Below are 19,991 nucleotides of genomic sequence, written 5' to 3' on the forward strand. Positions count from 1 at the left end.
CAACACATGAACCCTCTTGGTAAATGTGTTGGATCTGGACACCCCGGGGGAAGGGTGCCCAATGTGGAGTGTCGGCCGAGAAAGCCCTGGCCTGGTGGTCCCCAAGTCTCTTCCTCCCAGGTGGGGGAAGAGGGTGTCTCTCTCCCTGATGTGGGGGAGTCTCTTGCCGGCCCAGCACATAGCAGAGAGTTCAGGCTGCAAGAATGCACTCAGACGTGGGGGCCTCTGATTTCTTCCCCTCCCTCTCCCTTCTCAGGCTCCCCTGGGTTCCAGGAGGAGCACCTGCTAAGGGCTGTCCCTCTGCTGACGCTCGCTGGGCCCCAGCCACCCTGCTGTGGCCGTGCTGCTCACAGGTTCATAGAAGCACAGAGCTGCGTGCCAGGGGACCTGCCTCCCCGGCTGCCAGAGGCAGGCACTGGAGGATCAGCACCCAAACCAGTGCTCCCTGACAAGAGGCACCTCCAGCATCGGATGAGCAACTTCTCATCCACACTTTGGCCTTTCCAATTTGATTTCTCGCATCCCATCGTCGAAAGCATCACACAAACCAAATTTCATGTATAGACGTCCTTGGTTCGCGTGGGTTAAATGCAGCACCCGTGTGAGCAGCCTACACACCAGGGTTACACGTCCAGCTAGTTAGTAGCTCCCTACACATAAATAGCTGAGCTTTAAAGGCCAACGGGTACCTGACAGTCCAAATGTGGCTGGGGATTTCACCTGCCACTCCATCTCGTCCTTCTTGATCTCAAACACCACGTTGGCATCTTGGAAGAACCGGCTCATGAGCTGCTCCAGACGGCTCAGGTCTCCCGTGACCAAGGCAGCATGGTACTCCAGCACCGGGGACCCGGCTCTAGCTTGAGGCTCTTTGTCCATCTTCTGAAAGATTTGAAGTTCTCCTCTAACTGGCTCTGACCATCTCTCCATTGCAATGCCGTTGACTTCAGAGAAGTTCTTCAGGAAGGGCAAGGATGGTCTTATGGAGCGTGAGCTATTTCTATTGTCATTACTCAATTGTCCTCCCGTTGGGGCTCGGTGGTGGTGTATTTATAACTCCTGCGGGCTCCGATGTGATCCTGGTTACTTGATATGACCAGCATCATGTGACCACTGACAGGCCAGAGTGCTCAGCCACCCCTTTGTGATTATATAGATTCGACTTCCAGAGACAAACACATCTGTTTATCTCCAAGACAGCTCTCCACACAAGGGCAGACGCCTGAAAACGGGCAGGCCTTCTTTTTTCCTGCTTCTCCATCTGCGTGGAGTTCTAGTACCTACCACAGTGTTGTCACTGTGGTTCTCATCTGGTCCTCCCTGCAGATGGTGAAAGAACCAATGGATTGATGTCCTTGAAATTTGCCCAACTCCATTTAAAATCCTCTCGTTGGGATCCCTGGGTGGCGCAGCGGTTTGGCGCCTGCCTTTGGCCCGGGGCGCGATCCTGGAGACCCGGGATCGAGTCCCATGTCGGGCTCCTGGTGCATGGAGCCTGCTTCTCCCTCTGCCTGTGTCTCTGCCTCTCTCTCTCTCTCTGTGTGTGTGACTGTCATAAATAAATTAAAAAAAAAAAAAATCCTCTCGTTCCTGGCCATCTGCTACCCTTTTCCCTTAGGGAATTCTGGTGGTAACCTGGACCCTTGGCTGGCTGAGGACAGGGACTCGGATGCTGGGGCTGGGGTTCTACCGCAGACCTGTGGGCTTCACCCTACCTTTCCCCACATGTCAAGATGCCTTACCAAGTTTCAGACGACTGTCTATTGAAGGCTTCATGGGGGCGCTTCATTTTTTATTCCAGTATAATTAACACACAGTGCTATATTAGTTTCCAGTATATAATATAATTTGATAATTCTGTGCATTTCTCAGCGCTCATCACGGTAAGTGTACTCTTAATCCCCTTTATCTATTTCACCCACCCCCCACCTACCTCTCCTCTGGCAACCACCAGTTTGTTTTCATATAGGAGTCTTTTTTTTTTGTTTGTCTTTTTTTTCTTTGTTTTGTTTCTTAAATTCCACATATGAATGAAATAATGTGGTGTTTATCTTCTCTAACTGGCTTATTTCACTGAGCATTATATCCTCTGAATCCACCCATGTTGCTGCAAACGGCAAGATTTCACTTTCTTTTATAGCTAATATCCCATTGTGTGTGTGTGTGTATATCTATATATCTATATATCTCATCTTCTTCATACATTCATCGATCAATGGATACTTGGGTTGCTTCTATATCTTTTGTACATAATGCTGCAATGAACATAGGGTGTATATATCTTCTTTTTTAAAAAGATTTTATTTATTTATTAGAGAAAGATGGAGAAAGAGATTGAGAACAAGCAGGGGGAGGGACAGAGGGAGCCCAACTCTGGGCTCAATCCCAGGACCCTGGGATCATGACCTGGGCCGAAGGCAGATACTTAATCAACTGAGCCATCCAGGTGCCCTATGGATTTATCTTCTTGAATTAGTGGTTTTGTTTTCTTTAGGTAAATACCCAGTAGTGGAATTACGGGATCAAATGGTGAATCTACTTTTAATTTTTTCAGGAACCTCTGTACCATTTTCCACAGTGATCGCACCAATTTGCATTCCCACCAACAGGGTTGTTTTTTTTTTTTTTTTTTCACATCCTTGCCAACACTTGTTATTTCTTGTGTTTTCTATTTTAGCCCTTCTGACAAGTGTATCTCTTCATGGTTTTAATTTGCATTTCCTAATGATCAGTGATGTTGAGCATCTTTACATGTGCTTGTTGGCCATCTGTATGTCTACTTTGAAAAAATGTCTTTTTAGGTTCTCTGCTCATTTTTAATGGATTATTATTCTTTGGTGTTGAGTTTTATAAATTCTTTATATATTTTGGATATTAACCTCCTATAAGATATGTCATTTGCAAATATCTTCTCCCATTCAGTAGGTTGCCCTTTTGTTTGTTGATGGTTTCCTTTGCTATGCAGTAGTCTTTTATTTTGATGTAATTCCAATAGTTTACTTTTGTTTATGTTTCCCTTGCCATAGGAGACATATCTAGAAACATGTTTCTGATTGATATCAATGAAATTATTGCCTATGTTTTCTTCTAGGGATTTTATGGTTTCAGGCCCTACATTTAGGTCTTTAATCCATTTTGAGTTTATTTTTGTGTATGGTGTAAGAAAATGGTCCAGTTTCATTCTTTGCCATGTTGCTGTCCAGTTTTCCCAGTACCATTTGGTGGAGACTTTTCCCCATTGGATAGTCTTGCCTTCTTTGTCATAGAATAATTAACTGTATAATCATGGGTTTATTCCTGGATTCTTTATTCCATTCCATTGATCTATGTGTCTATTTTTGTGCCAGTACCATACTGCTTTGATTACTACAGTTTTCTATTGTATCTTGATGTCTGGGATTGTAATACCTCCACTTCAACTTTGTTCTTCTTTTTTTTTAAGACTGTTTTAGCTATTTGAATTTTTTTTGCTGTTCTCTCTATATTTTAGGATTATTTTTTCTAGTTCTATTAAAAAATGTTCTTATAGGGATTGCATTAAATCTGTAGATTGCTTTGGGTGTTATGGACATTTTAACAATACTGGTTTTTCTCAATCCATAAGAACTGATCCATAAGAGGGCTCTTTGAAACTTCGTTTTACATGTTTTAAATTTTGTCTCTCTTGTCTCCAGATCAGTAGCAAAGATAGAATCAGTGTCAACTGTGGAAGAGCCAAGATTTTTTCAAGGGCCTCCTATGTGCCTCTAACACTGCTGGGTACTGTGGACAATGCTGTGGTAAAGAATATATGGACCATGTTTGTAGGGAATGCACAGCCTCCATCGGACATAAGAAACACGTGCATCAGAAAATGAAGAAAGGCAGCACTATATAGACACTAGAATAAAGCCAAGCCCTCTCCTGACTTCATTTACATACTATGCAGTTGCTCTATTAATTCTTTGGATTTTCATTTCTATAAGCTTAGCCATTTGCCATGTTATTTTTCTCAGACTGATTGTGATTAGATTCTTTCTGAAGGACTTACTCATACACAGCTACACTATGATCCAACTTATGCTTCACTTTAAACTGGAGAATGTCTTTGTTCCTGAACTCTTTTGTCATGGGTTATTTTTAAAAGGGGTGGGAAAATTGGAGGTGAGTCCAGGGATAAGAGCCATTCTGGCCTGTGTTCTGTGCTAAATTTAGCTTTCCATGCATTATATTTGTCAACAGTGCCCTAAATATCCAAGCTTGATTTCTGTGGGTTGAGAGTAGTAGTCCAGGAACAGACATGTGAGAGCTTTAAAAATAGCTCATGGGAGACAGCACGAGTAGGACATGTAGATTACTTCAGGAGCATAACAAAAGTGTTTAGTTTCTGTTTTTAAAGAGCAATAATAGCCATATGTGTGATTATTACACTTAAAAAACAATATAAAAAACAAAAAACCTACAAACACTTGTAAACCAATCCATTCGTTCATCATTCAATAAGAATTCACGGAATATTATGCTCTAGGGTGTGTTGTTAGGTTTTGGGGATACAGAGACAAAAAAATACAGCAATCCTGCCACCAAGGATCGCATGGGAAAAAGCCCAGACCACAGGATCCTAACACACAGGAGTTTTTAGTCCTCTTTCCGGCCAGCTGAACAATGTCCCTTAGTGACAGGTGAATGGCACTATTTCCTGCCCCAGCACTGGATTCCTTCTTGCTCATTGCACAGCAGTTCTCTCCACCTATACCGTGCTTGGATCAGGCCATTTTAATTTCATTTTCATTGTTCTCACCCTTCTCAGCTTAGTCAAAGCCAATGCATAAGCTTGAAGATACAACTCAAACCTTATCCTCTCTGCCTATTTCAGTCCATATGATAACTTTTTTTTTTTTTTAAAGATTTTACCTAATTATTCACAAGAGACAGACAGAGAGAGAGAGAGAGAAAGAGAGAGAGAGAGGCAGAGACACAGGCAGAGGGAGCCTGACGTGGGACTCGATCCCGGGACTCCAGGATCACGCCCTGGGCCAAAGGCAGGCCCTGAACCTTTGAGCCATCCAGGGATACCACCATATGAAAACTTTTTTCCAAGAGTGAATTTGTATGTGCTGTGTATATGATTATCAAAATCCTTGGGGAATTATGAGAAAACAGAAGAACCAGAAAGACTAGAGTTTTAGTTTTCAAATAAAGAATTTGATTCCTCAAAGTCTGAATTGACATCAATGCTGGGCAAGATCCCTAAAAAGGGTTGAGAAAGATGGTTTGGGAACATTTAGAAAAGGGAGTGCAGGTACTTGGATCTCTGTGGGTCACTAGGAACAAGTCACAGTGCATAAGATAATTTTCCTTTGTGACGTGGAATTATTCATTAATATGTAGAGGGGATGAGGCATAGGTTATAGTTCCACCTGTAGTAGAAAGTTTCCTGGAGGGATCCCTGGGTGGCGCAGCGGTTTAGCGCCTGCCTTTGGCCCAGGGCGCGATCCTGGAGACCCGGGATCGGATCCCACGTCGGGCTCCCGATGCATGGGGCCTGCTTCTCCCTCTGCCTCTCTCTCTCTCTCTCTCTCTCTCTCTGTGTGACTATCATAAATAAATAAAAAAAAATTAAAAAAAAAAAAAAAAAAAGAAAGTTTCCTGGAAACCTTTTAGAGAAGGTGGAAAAAAAAATATGGGTCTTCTTTTAGGAAAACCTTGCTAAAAACTCTAACTTGAGAAATAATATCTATATCTGCAGACCAGTGTTTTAAATCTTGGCTCGAAGATGGAACCATTTGGGGAACATTAAGAAGATACAGTTGTCTGGATCTCAACCTGAGAGGTCCTGGTGTCATGGTTGGGGAGTGTAGCCGGGGCATCAGGTCTGTTAGAATACCCGCACCCAACCCCCAAAGGTGCTTCTAATGTGTAGATAAGGGTTTCATTCTGATCTCGTATGATATATGCCTGTGGATGATTTATGTGAACATATGGAAGGGTGGATATCAGATTGACAGTGGTTGACATAGAGCCTGACACAATCACAGTCACGAAAAATCTCAACAGGCCAGAGCAATGGGCTGATTCAATTGATGCCCCAAGGTAACATTAAAACCCCAGGCACATAGGATTCCTTTGTCCTCTGGGTCAGGTGGCTGAGACTGTTGCACCCTGCTGGGGGCTCCTGTTTGTAGTACTAGAGTTGCCTTTTTCTTGATTTTAGGGTCTGAGGTTAGTGGTGTTATTGCTAATGTTTATACCCAAATTTAGGTGACATAAATGCAGCAAACTGACTTTTTAAAAAAATCTTAAAAAAGATTTTATTTATTTATTCATGAGAGAGAGAGAGAGGCAGAGGGGGAAGCAGGCTCCATTGCAGGGAGCCCGACGTGGGACTCGATCCCAGGTCTCCAGGATCAGGCTCTGGGCTGAAGTCGGCGTTAAACCGCTGAGCCACCTGGGCTGCCCTATTTGACATTATTTTAAACCATTCAAAGCATATGGCTACAGAGTCGCTCATGTCAGCCAGATGTCAGTTTGAGTTTCCTTCCTCACTGGGACCCCGGGCTTCATAGCACCCAGAGTCCTCCCTGGAACCCCGATGGCTCCCTGTTTGCTCAGACTGTGTACGCTCTGTCCTGCCCCCAGACTGAGGCACAAAATTAGCTCCTTAGTTTTTTGGTTGGGTTTGTTTGCTTTTAAGTCCACTACCAACATCACACAGGGAGTTTGGTGACTATCCTGAGGGTATGAAGCATCTGGCACCATATCCTACCTCTCTCCTCTGTCCACACTTCCTCTGTCTCTGGCTCAACCACTTAAGTCCCTCCTCCCCCATCCTTCCCCTTCCTTGTGGTTTCAGGCATTCTCTCATCCCTGCCAGTTTTAGCCTCAACTCCAGGGACCTGATCCAGGAAATTCTTCTGAGCAAACAATGCCCTTCTTGAAAGAGAGGAATTCTGATGAAAATAATTTTCTCCAAATCACACGCTTAATAGTTTTAGTTCTTCAGAAGAGCTATCAAACGATACCTGTTTGATGGAGGAACTTAACTTGTATCTCTGGAGCATTTCAGAATACTAAACAAATTTGATTGTGGTGGCCTTTTATTGCATACAGTGAAGTAATCCTGGGAAAAGAAGGACAAAAATCCTAATAGGGGTGGATACCCAGCTTCTATCTGGACGGCCCAGTGAATGGACTAAATCTCTCTACTAACTATCCAGGTAGTCAACTGGACTTAAATGTAATTTTGCAAAGAATATTTTTGGGACTTATAATGTTTTAGCCATAGGAGACAGAAAAACTGGCTCTCAACACAGAGCCTTGAAGGGTAGGTAGTTAGTGAGAAGGAGTTTTGGTCTTGGGATCAAATGAGATGGAAAAGTAAAATCCACCCTGAAATTATGAGATGTACAAATGATAGTGTTTGAATAAATGGTAGTTATTATTCTCAAGTGATGTCAGAATCTTTGCATCCTGCCATTGAATCAATGAATGATTTTCTTTTGCTCAGAAGTATCTGAGGATGAGCTCTGTGGTACTTAGTGGGAGAATCTAGTTGAGCCTGAAATGTGGATTTTATTACAGGGTCAGGCTGTTTCTCCAGGACAGAGACTTTCCATGTGTTCAGGCCCCAAGGTAGAGTTCCCCAGGCCGCAAGATGTCCTGCCATTATTTTGTGTTCTTGGAGACAGCCAAATGGGTGGATGCTTTCCTGTGCCATTGGGCAAATGTCAACTTCCTTCTGGGGTCAAGCGTCCAAGTAAATGGACAAGCTAGGGCAGGAAGTCATTCCTCAGGTGGACATTGTGAGATTCTGAGCATGTTCTCAAATATGTGAATGTATATTGTTAGCCTGGTCAATTCATACTTCCTACACGAATCGTTTCTGTAAATGGCCACATATGAAATTCCCATTAGACCCTAGAATATTCGCATTACTATACCGCTTGGCCAATAGCAAAGGTCTTACAGTGAATTTACTTTCCCTGTAGATCATTTTATCTTATTTTGGTTCCCCACTCTCCCATTTAATTTCTAAAGGCCATTCCTCCTTCATCCCCACTCCCTGTAGCTGTTTCAAATAAAAAAAAAAGTTTTTAGAATAATAAGCTAGGAGGGTGTGTAAGGCTCTGCTTTTAAGAGCTCCAGGACACATTCACCCATCCACCAGAGTTAGTCACACAGACATTAATATAAAAAAGTGTTAAAATATCTCAACCTTTTCTCTGAATAACAATGTTAGCACAGCACACCTCATTTAACAAAACATTAAAACATTTTACTTCCTCAGATCAAGTGTATCTATTAATAATGACTTAAATTGTCTGTACTGATTCCACATTATTAAGAAATCTCATTCCCATCATGTAGAAGAACACAATATGGCGGGGGTGGGGGGGTGGGGGAAATACCTCGATAACCTATTTTCCCCGACATTGCTACCCAGCCCAAAGTGGATTACGCAAAACAACGAAGTCACTTCTCATTATGAATGTGATCTTATCCAAAGGTCAAGTGCTGCTTTCATCCATAGCCCAGGAGGGCTTTTTTGGAAGCTCAGAAACAAAGGTGCCCTTGAGTGCTGCATATCCACTGTGGTGGAGTGTGAAACAGAGCAGCCAGGTCCTCAGCATGCACAGCCACGAGTAAATAGCCCTGGAAGGACATTTATAGACTCTGGGGACGTTGCTGGAAAGCATATTATCGAAGCTTTCCCTGATAAAGGTGACGAAGTTTCTTTACGACTGTCATGGGGATTTAATTACATGATAAAATTGCAGCTACTGCCTCTTGAGACAAATTGCATGTTAAGACTGATTGTTTTTTATGAATCTCACACAGGGAGCAAAATACTTCTCTCTTGAAGTTGCTTTGATCTGATCATTATGTCCTGTCACCCTTCATATCCCTTCCAGAAACGAGAATTTGACTGATCCTGTGGTTGAGGAGGGAGGGCTCCTGGTGGGCTTGCTTGGTTGCTTTGCGGCTCTGCGTGGAGCAGACTGGGGCCAGTTTTATCTGATGGATTTAAAGCCGACTTCACTTATTTTTCTGTTGGTAGAAAAATGCAAACTTTGGGTTTCCAACAGAAAGATAGGAAAAAGGCATTATAAAAATATAAATGACTGTTAAAGACACACACAATATATAATTCCACGGATTTCAGATGCAAGTTAAAATAATAAGATTTTTAAAAAATTGAATTTTGGAAAACAGGCACAACTGATGCTTCTTAGTTTACAAGTGGAAGGGTAAATTTCCATATTGAGCTTATAAGTACAGGGGATTTTTCAGGTACTAGCAGCCTACAGAGGCAAAGAGTAAAGTCCTTGCCTTAGGAAGTGTTGCACTTGGTGGGAGAGATAGATGAGGCAACCAGTAACTGGTGCTAACGAGAGGTACAGGTCCGATGGGGAGAATGCATCAAGCAGAGCGTTATTGTGACAGGAAGTAGGGATGGGACAGGCTTTTTCCACAGGTGGCATCTGTGCAAAGCACAGAGGGAGCTGAAGGACCAGAATGGCTCATGTCCCCTGGAGGGTGTCTGTTTCCTTTCCTATACCTATGGTGGGAGCGAGGGACTGTATCCCATTATTTTTGGCTGAGCAAGAGGCAAGGAGTAGCCTCAGGGCTGCATTGCACGAGGCATGGGTGCAGTCTGGAAGGAGGGCCAGGCAGAGGAGAAGATATGGGTAGAAAAGAAGCAGCAGCCAGCATGCCCAGGGGAGGTCAGAGCCGAGGTGAGTGGTAGAGACTAGATCTTTGGTGGACATGGAAATAGGCCACCCAGGCCCTGCTGTTAGGGAGGTCTTATTTCCCTTTGGGGTTTGTCTCAGCTGTGGAAGATGGGGAGGTCCTGCCATCTTGACCCAATGTGGGAAAACTATGAGAAGGGTCTCAGCTCCAGAGCTCCCCTAGAGCTGGCCACGCATGGCACTGTGGGGCCTGTGTCACAGATCAACCTCTACTCTGCCAGGGTGATTTTCTCCCTTTCTTCACAGGTGTTCATGCTCTGCAAATACCCTGTGGGGCAAACTCCACTCAGTGTTAGACTGTGAGCCCCTGAAGCTCCGGGGCCACTCGGAAGGATGGGTGGACGTGTTGTTAGAACAGGTGATGAAAACAGGAGAGCAGAGAGGTGGCTTGCCCAAGAGCCAAGAAGGGCGTAAGGGATTGATGGTATCACTGAGGGTGTGGTTTGAGAGAGTTTCTCAACTACTGAAGGACCTGGGATTTTTTTTTTTTTGTCTCAATTTGCCATGGACTGATTCTTTTAAAAAATACAATTAAAATTAATTACAAGAAAAAATACAGTGGAAAAAAGTCCAGGAATCTTCACTGTCATATTAATTGTCAAGTGGCTGTCAATGTTTTTATTTTATTTTTTAAATATTTTATTTATCCTTTCATGAGAGAGAGAGAGAGAGAGAGAGAGAGAGAGGCAGAGACACAGGAAGAGGGAGAAGCACATTCCATGCAGGGACCCTGACGTGGGACTCTATCCTGGGTCTCCAGGATCATGCCCTGGGCTGAAGTGAGCACTAAACCGCTAAGCATCCTGGCTGCCTGCTATCAATGTTTTTAAATGCCTACTGTCATTTCCATGGCAAACACTTGGCAGGGCATCACCTGTGCTCTCACTAGTGCTGTTATCCATCACTGACTGCAATATAGGGTGGGTGAAAGGATGCTGGGAGAAGCAAGTGATGGGGTAAGATAGCTCCTGGCATGTCCTTCAGGCCCTTGAACACTTGCTATAAAATTTGAACTGGAAGCTATTGGACAGGAGTTACCAGACTTTTCCTGTAAAGAGCCAGATAGTAAATGTAGGTTTTGCAAGTCCTATGGTCTTTGTGGCAACTCTTTAGTTCTGCCATGATAGCACAAGAATAGTCATTGGGAATATGAAAATGATTGAGCATGGCCAGTAAAACTTTACTTGTAAAAAACAGGTAGCCAGGTCTCAGGTCAAGGTTGGCTGACCTTTGCTGTAGGCAGTAGGGAGCCACTACAGGTTTGTGGGAAAGGGAGAGGTATGCACTTCTGAATAGGAAACTGTTATTGCATCCTGCTCTCTGTGTGCCTTTCCCTCCCCTCGCTCCAGTGAACCTCCTTTCTATTCTCAAGACAAACTCAACTCAACCATAGTCGCAGAGCATCGAGGTACCCTGGCACACAGTTGACTTATTTCCCTCCCCAAATCCTGCTTCTGGCTTGCTGAACTCCTTGAATCTGTAAATTTATGTCTTTCATCAAATTTGGGAAATGTTTGGTGTCTATTTCTTTAAATATTTTTTTTCTTCTCCATTACTTCCTTCTCTCTTTCTTGGGCTCTAGTTGGGTACATTAGATCTTCTAAACTGTCCCACAGTCCCTGTTCATTTTGTTTTCCATCACATTACTTTCTGTTCTTCAGGTTGGATGCTTTTTGTTGATCTATTTGCAAATTCACAGACTTCCTTCTGTCATCTTGGATCTACTGCTGAGCCCACTGTTGACTAGAGCAAGGCCAACTCTAGCTTCAAGAGAGGTCGGAGTGTTGTATGGCCTGAGGGATTCAATGAGTAGATTTTGGCCCCCACTGCCATCCTTCCTATGTAAAAGGGTTTTTGTTTTTTTCCAAATTAGATGCTCTCATTCCATTGTTGAATGGATCCTCACTGCCTTTTCCAAATAAGTGTAAACATTTATGTCTAGAATTTGTGGCCTCACGTAATACTATCCCAACTTACTTGCCTTTACTTTCCTCCTCTGCTCTGATTTACACACTCTCCTTTCCAGGCAGGTCTCTCTTCCTTGCACAGGGCAGTATGACCTTGTCTGCTCCACGTTTGCTCACTCTGCTCCTTTTATTTGGATTCCCTTCTTTTCAATCCCAGCCTATTAAGAACATATCCATCTATCAAAGGCTAACCCAAGAGAATTTTAGTGTCATCCATATGCTATTTGGTTTATTAATATTTATCATGTACCTACTGCGAGCCAGGACATGGTGAGTAGGACAAATCCATCCCCTGTTTATACCCAGTTGCTGAATTTGGTGTTGGAAGATAATGGGCAATGGGACTGGGAAGGAGAACCAGGCTACAGGTAGTGCATTTGCTACTTCCAATTAGTGCCTTAGGAATGTTTTTCCTAAGCAGAACACACCATTGCAGGAACCATCATCCTCCTGGGAATGAGAAAAGCCTCTTTGCTATCATCCTCATTTCTTTTTGTTCTTTCAAAACTCTCCAGTGTGCTTGGGAGTGATGCTAATAGAAGTATGTCATCAGCATACATTATTTCTTTATTAGCCTGTTTCTCAATTTTGATTCTGAAAATATCCTGATTTAGTCTAATTGCAATTTCACTGTGTTCCACAGGCAGTGACAATCCATACTGGGGGGAGCTGAGACGTGACCCTGTAGGATTTTTCTTCCTGCCCCATATGCTCTGAAGCTGGACCATTAGCTCTAAGGCATGCATCTCATCTCATCACAGTGCTTCAACCTGCTTCTGGGAAAGAAGAGAGCCTAGGGTGTGTATCTGGTTGAAAGCAAAGAAATATCTTTATTCTAGGTGGTGGGAGATATTTTTCTATATCTAAAGCACAGGCTGGTTGCTGGAGCCATTTTATTCCTAAATAATTTAACTATATTCAAAGATAATCTGATGTTATTGTAGGAAAGTGTATTTCTAATAAATTCCACTTGATCTGGGTGAATCAATTCAGGCAGCGCATAATTGAGTCTGTTAGCAAGGACTTTAGCAAGAATTTTGCAATCAGTGTTAATTAAGAAGATGGGACAATAATTTGTGCATAATTCCGGATCTTTTCCTGGCTTGTGAATCAAAGTAATAAGAGCAATGCTCCGGCTGGTGGTGGGATAGTGTCATTAGGTGCTGATTTATAAGTACTTAGAAAGGTTTAATTTCATTTTGCTTTGAGCAGGGTCTCCCTGCCCCCACATTCTCTGCTCAGGGTGTGCAGCCGAGATGGTGGAGTGCCTCCCTGTCTATGCTTCCCTGTCACCACTGACCTCCTGCTTGCCATTTCTGTTTTTATTCTGCAACCAGGGACCCCACTCATTCATCCATGTCTTTTCTTAATACTCATATTTGAATTTTGAAGCCAGAGACTCCATGCTATTGACGTGTGTGGGTGTGAGTATATGCATGCGTAAGGTAAAATCAAAGGGTTGTATGCAGCTTCAGTGGGGAAATTTGCTCCTGCAAAATGTGTCTGGGTGGATAGGTATCAAGAGCACTTGCCTGAAACTCAGGAAACATACCTTGTTTACACACTGTTGCTAACTGGCTATTGATCAGTGGAGGAACAAATGTGAGCCTCAGTGTCCCCATCTGTAAAATGCAGATGTAGGACGGAAGAACTATACACATCATGGAATGCTGGGATCATGGAATGCTGGGAAGAGCATTGGGTTTATACTTTCTACCAGCTGTTGGACCCCGGGTGTGTAACACAACGTCTTAGAGCCTTGTTTTCCTCAGCTGGGTAAGTGGGAAATACAAAAGCCCTTGGGAAATATGTACCTCATGAAGGTCCTCACTACCTGTGATTCCTCTCTGTTGCTTCTACTTAGGGGTGATCCAGTTCTAACATGTTCTGGTTTGGGGACGTATTCACCCCAACAATTAGAATAGCCTGGCCCTGAGCCAAGTTCCTAAACTACCAGCACTCCAGGAGACACCTTCCTTCTCCCATGGGTGTGGCGTTAGCCATCTCTTTGTAGGTGGGGTGGGATCTACACAGGCCTCTGTTAGGATGCAACACATGAAGGAGATGGGATTTTTTAAATGTCCTCCACAAACACAAGTCAATGGTCTCAAAACCTTAGTTAGTGCAATTTATAAAGACCCTGAGAGATGGCCTGACCAATCTCATTTTTTTAAAGTGAGGATATTAAGGTTCAGAAAGATGGACTGACAAGTTCAAGACCACAGAGGCAGTGGTAGAGCCAATGGAAGAACCTGGATCATCTCAGTATTAGTCTCTTGCTGTCCCCAATACATCAAATCTCAGAGCCACCAGCAGTGTGCATGCTTCTGTTGTAGGCTTGAATACGACAAGGGAGGGGCTGTGCTCATTTGACTGATGTTTGACTGTTTGGTTTGCCCTGGGTTATATTCTCCTCCATACGTAGGGAAGGAGTGGTGGATGTTGCCCTAATGTGGTGATGGACTTGGTGTCAAGTCTGCAGGGGTGCTGGTTGGATAAGGGTTATATTCCACAAACAGACCCCATCTTGACATGTATGCACACGCTTATCACACACTCCCCACACTCATTCCCCACCTATATGTGCTGCTGGGTGCGATCTCTTAATAAAAACCCAATTAGTATTTCTTAACTCGCCTCCAGACGCTTAAATACCATTACCCCAAACACAACATAATGTCTCTAGTTTTCTGTTTCAATCAAGAATTCAAGTAGCATCTTGACTTGTATATAATATATCAGCAGCAAAATCATGGAATGCTGACATCCTTAATAATAGCAATTAGTAATCAGTTGTTTCTTAAGTAGTTTGATTACGCCAGTTACCAAATTGTACAGTTGATGCATTTGGGGACAAGATGGGTCTCACCACCCATCCCCCAGCCATCCTTTCTCCCTTCCCATGTTCTTGGTGGTTAGTGAGCTGATGGGCACTGAAGAGATGCAAGGACAAATGATGCAATTGTCATTAATATTAAACAGTAGAGATTTGGTTTTAGCAGAAAGTAAAATTAAATGTTTCTTTGTAGAAAGACTAACTCTAGTAGTATCTGTGGGAAGGCGATCTGTGTCCACTCACCTTAAATGTCAGCAAAGGCATTTAGCCTGTCCATGTCAGGCAGGACACACGGACCTTGAGCTCCTTCTCAGGGCAAAGACCATGTGCTAGGCTCTGGATACCAATAAGTGTTAGACAGGGATCTCATCTGCAAGGAGCTGTTTTTAAGTTTTAAATATCTAGTCCATATAACAACTAGCCCAGCAAGGCCTGTGTTTCAGTAACTAATTGAGACTGAGGGCTTCATGCCCTTGTGGAGGGAAGAGAGTCTGTGGGCCAGATGGGCAGAGGTGGCCCTAGGGCAGAAGCCATCCACTGAGCAGGGTCTGGAAGGAGGGAGTAGCTTAGGTGAGCAGAAGAAGTCCTCATGTGCCCCAGAATTTGGGTGCAGCTTGGTGGGAGGTTCCTGTTGGTCAGATTAGGGAGCTGATTACGGAGGAGCTTTGTGCTCAGCCCTGTTCAGTTTGTCATAGAGAGAGACAGAGAGAGAGAGAGAGAGAGAGAGAGAGAGAGAGACGGACCATGGCCCACTCCCAGTCCATCCCAAGCCTATCCTTGCAGGGGAGCAGATGGCCCTGCAGGGACTATGTGAGTTGTGTCTTCAGGGGAATCCCAGTTGATGACCATTCCCCTGTCTCTCTGCCAACTGTGTAGGGAGGATACATTCTGCACTTTGCCCCATGATCTGCTTGGGCTAAAAATTTAAGTTCCTCTGACCTCTGCCATCATCAAGGGGGGCCATATACGCCTGGGGGAGACTTCTCCAGAAAAAGCCGTTCCCACCATTTTCTCAGCTGGTGCCTCTCTTTCTCTATGCTTTTATTGTAACACTGACGTGGATGCAATGAAATAAATTATTATTATTTTTGCGTGTTACATTTGATGGAATAATAAGTTCACAGTGCAATGAACATGGTGATTTCACTGACAGATACAAGGTCCTTGTGTGTTCATATTGACAAGCACACAAGAGAGAATGATTACTTTTCTTTTTCTTATTTTTGCAAGTCGTCATCTTTGAACAATACTCAAAAACCTGCCAACCAGGGTTATCTTTGGGATGGAAACTTTCCTCCTCTCCCCCAAATGCATTTGCCACCATGCCATTTGGCTCCTACCTCTCCCGGCCTGAGTGGGCATTCCTGGTGTTGGTCATCGCTGGCCCAGCCCCATTCCCCATCTTCATATTCTTCCCCTGGAGGATTTAAACTCCTCACAGTATCCATTCCCAGTATGGGCTGCATTTCAAGGTATTGCTGTAAGTTCTGACCACTCTTCAAGCATTCTAAAGACCCCATATGTATATTTAAATCCAAACAGCTCTTGTTCCTGCCAAGAATGGTCCCCAAGGACTCACAGTTGCCTGGAGAAAGAGCTCATTTGCTCCCACACTCAGCAAAAAAGAACCCACGCTCTGTTGCAAGCTGTGACAATGAGTCTTTGGGATCATAGCCTCAGAGAAGCACGGAGATGGATGGGACCTCAACATTGATCCAAGCCAGTGGTTCCCAAAAAGTATATACAAACTGCCAATTCCCCTGGTGGCAAAACCACACTGAGCCTTTAATATACCGTTGTGCCAATTTCTGAGCATGTGACTCAGCAGGAAGCATCTCCCAAGCTCATTCCACCATGGACCTGTTTGGAAAGCCTTAATTGAATTTCATGTCATTGGCCCAGAAAGAGAAAGTGACTTTCCTAAGGCCACACAGCTCACTGGTGGCAGAGCCCAAGCTTCCTTTTGGAACATCCCACACCACGGCAAGAGCTTCTTCAGACCCTTAATAGCCACCCAGCGCTGACGTTGCCTGGGCCGTGAGCCTAGGAGGCATCCCGTGTGTTACTCCTGTTTGCATTCTCCACTCTCCATACTGCCAGGCACACTGCATAGGCTCAGGACACCGTCACCATCAGGTCCCTCTGGTTTTTTGGTCTCAGTTGGCGGCACTAGCCTCTACTTGTCACCAAGACCTTCCCATGGGTGGGTACCCATGCAGTTCTCATCTTTGTCATTTATCTTTGTGTTTATCCTGTTCTCTTGGTTTAGGCCCTTGTCATCTCTCACTTGGAGAGTCACCTCCTAAATAGGCTCTCCTTCCCTTTCTCATTTCCTTCAAGTCTTACTTTCACATTGTGCCTGGAGCGGCATACCTAGAACACAAGACTGAGCATGCTGCACTCTCTGCCTCGGGTTCAAGGACGGCTGGCTTTCCCTAAAATAGAGTCACTGGTAACAAGATGTGCCTTAATCATTCAGTGTTACAATCACCCTGAGTTGAAATCAACCTCGAACTAACCCAAGACCTTAAAACATGTCATCAGCAATGAACTGTTCTTGTCCTTCTGAATGGGGCAGTTTGATGGGGAGAAGTACATACAAATATGGTTAAGAATGTAATGGGTTCTTTGTGGGAAAGAATGAAACTCTAACAGAAATTTCATTGATTTCAAGAGTTCAGCAAAGTTATGGTGCGGGGACAGTACAGATGGTGCTGGGCAATTAGTAAGGTGAAAAGAATGATATTTTAAATGGGAGATTCCAAATACAAAGATCCCCAATGAGCTGGGATGGCTTTGTAAAGGGGGAGGTGGAGAGGGGGGACTTGCTTTTAAGTATAGCAGAAAACAGATGTCATAACCACGAAGTATAACAAAGGTAGGCAGGATTCAGGGAAGCCAATGAGGGGTGGCCACAGCTACAGTGGGAGCCCTCATCCCTGTGCCTGAAGGGGTGAGTAGGGAGGTAAAGGATGTCAGCCAGGGGCTGAGCCTTTGGCACAAGGATGAAGCCAAATCGCAGCAGAGATCTGGCAGGGAAGGGTCCCTGGAGCAAATATCCCACCTCTCCTGCTCCTCTGAGCACTTTCCATTAGCTACACCCAGTAGGAGTCAGAGAGCACTGGGCAGGTGATGTAACTTATAAGGTCAGCCTCATAGGCAGGCACAAGGCAGGCAGTGTGCAGAGGGGCTCTGCGGGGGGCCACGGGAGGGGGGAGGCAAATGCAAAACACAGAGCTCAAGGCTCCTGATCAAATTGCAGTTTATGATTACAAAGTCCCCTCCTCCTACCCCCGTGCAATCTCCTGCATCACTGGGTGCACTTGGGGAGATGACGGTGCCTGTCTATGTAAAGCTGGGGTCAGAACAAACGTGTGTTGTTCTTTGGGCTCGTGGCTCCTGGGCCCTCACCCTGATCGTGGCCATAGATATTAGGAAAACCAAGGAAAAGAAGAAGCAGGGGATGGTTTCTCTCTATAGCCTTAAAGCAGCTTGCTTAAGGCCATGGTGAAAGGCGGCCCTGGGAGTACATCCATGTCCTGAGGGAGTCGAGGGATTGTCACCCCCTTGCAGGACCGATCTGGAACCCTCTCTTCATCGCACGAAAGTCCCAGTGGCTAGCACCAATGATCCATGCATACTCCTCTTTGGTATACTTCCTGCACGTGTGAGCATGAGTTTGCGTGTGTGGGTGCATATGTGCAGGTGTACACGTACGTGCATGCACACATACATGTATGTCAGGAGGGACTCCGTTTAGCAGGTGGAGAGGAGCCCCGTGCATTTTGTCGGGGTCAAGCACGTCTGACAAGCTAGAACACAACACCATGAAATTCAAAGTAAATCTTGCATCAGGCAACATATTTCCATATGTTACACAAAGAAGATCCACAAAATGACCTCCCCCAAAATACAAAGAAATGGGGAGAGATTGCCCACCTGAATAGACACGTCACCTATGAAGAGGTCTACGGACAAAACCAAAAACCCTGTGGATGAGACGTTGTGGGCGGGTGGGCGGTGCGCGATGACCAGGGCACACTTACTCAGTGGGTGGCTTAAGGATAAATAAATACGCATCACCAGCAATGTTCAGGGTGTGGTAAGACACACACACACTCACTGTCGAGGAAATAGAAGCCCTTTCTTTTGGAAAACAGTTTGGTAATTTTTCTGTCCTTGTTCCAATCATTCTGCCCCTGGCGATTTATTTTAAGGAGATAACCTGAAAAGCCATTCGGATGCTAATAGAGATGCTAATTATGGCCTTATTGGTAGGAGCAAAAAACGTAAACAAATATTCCTCTCTTGTAGGCATTTGGTTTAAGTATTTTGTGATTCATCACCTGGATAGGTGATTGAAATTAAGAAGACCTAGCACCGCGGAAAATACTTTAGATATATCAACCCAACAGAGCAGAACACAAAATTGCATGGACATATCCACATGCAGAAGTGGAGAAATGAAAACAGATGCTGTGGGAAGATGGTGGTGCCACGGAGTGCTTTCCCCCTTTTTGAATTATTTGTATCACGCGCCAGCTGTTGCACAGCAACACACACGGATACACGCACTATACGCAGCATGTGTGTATGTATATCAACAAGGACCAGGCAGCCGAGCACAGCTCATGTGCCTTTTTCAACCGTTCAGCCTTCCACCTCCAGGAGTGGCCCACCCCTCGCATGCGCTCATGGTAGGGAATTTAGCGTCAGGTACATCCTGGTTACCTACGAGCACGCTGGCGGGGAGCTGAGCAGAGGGGTCTTTCATCCAGTCGTCATTGGCCAGTTCTATCACGGCGTCCACGTGCCTCACTTCAGCGCAGATCAAGTGGCTCACTGTCTCTTCATCCTTGGTGTCCAGGGCAGACTTTAATCTCTTCACCAAATCTGAGTTGACCGGGTAATCCGGAAGGCGATCGGAGTTGGACATTGTAATGTTGTTTGTGTATTGACTAAACTTCTCTTCTTCTCAACTGAGTCCAAAGGTAGCAGCTGCGTCATGCAGGGCACTGTGGGCATGGTTATAAATAGAACAAATCTTGGCTCCTGTTGCAGCTGCTGGGGAGGGCATTGGCTGGTGGCCTTTTTCTCCACAGGGCCCTGGGAATCTATCTTCCTGAAGGTCTCGGTTCAGGGTTATTCTAGAGATGGGGCAGTGCAGATGTTGGCAAGTGGGGGAAGATGAAAAGGGGACACTACTTTAAAAGAGAGCCCTCATTGGTCCTATGGAACAATGCCTTCTTTTAGCAGAAGTGAGATGAAGAGGGAGATCCAGAGGGGTACTGCAAGCCTGTGAGGCTGACCTTATGATTTGCAACACCAGCCCCTGAAACTGATTGAAAGGAGAAGTAGTAGTGGCTGGTGCTTCTTTCTTCCCTTGAACATGGACACAGTGTGTGGAGATGTGGCAGCTGCATTGTAGCTATGAGGTGACAGTCAAGAGTGAAGGAC

The 19,991-nt window shown here is 44.7% G+C and overlaps 1 protein-coding gene across 1 annotated transcript in view; it reads right to left on the reverse strand.

The window, feature by feature from the left end:
• Positions 1-19,545, reverse strand: part of ASB18 (ankyrin repeat and SOCS box containing 18) — a 61,323-nt gene extending 41,778 nt beyond the window's left edge. Inside the window, exons 1-3 of the mRNA XM_025463553.3 lie at positions 19,266-19,545; positions 18,098-18,100; positions 690-809 (exon numbers count right to left, since the gene is read on the reverse strand). Of these exons, the coding sequence (XP_025319338.1) occupies positions 690-809; positions 18,098-18,100; positions 19,266-19,470 (328 nt within the window). The 5' untranslated portion in view covers positions 19,471-19,545. The remainder of the gene's footprint in view (positions 1-689; positions 810-18,097; positions 18,101-19,265) is intronic.
• Between the last annotated feature and the right edge of the window lie 446 nt (positions 19,546-19,991).

This window comes from Canis lupus, chromosome 25, assembly GCF_003254725.2.
Source record: "Canis lupus dingo isolate Sandy chromosome 25, ASM325472v2, whole genome shotgun sequence".
Lineage (NCBI taxonomy): Eukaryota > Metazoa > Chordata > Mammalia > Carnivora > Canidae > Canis > Canis lupus.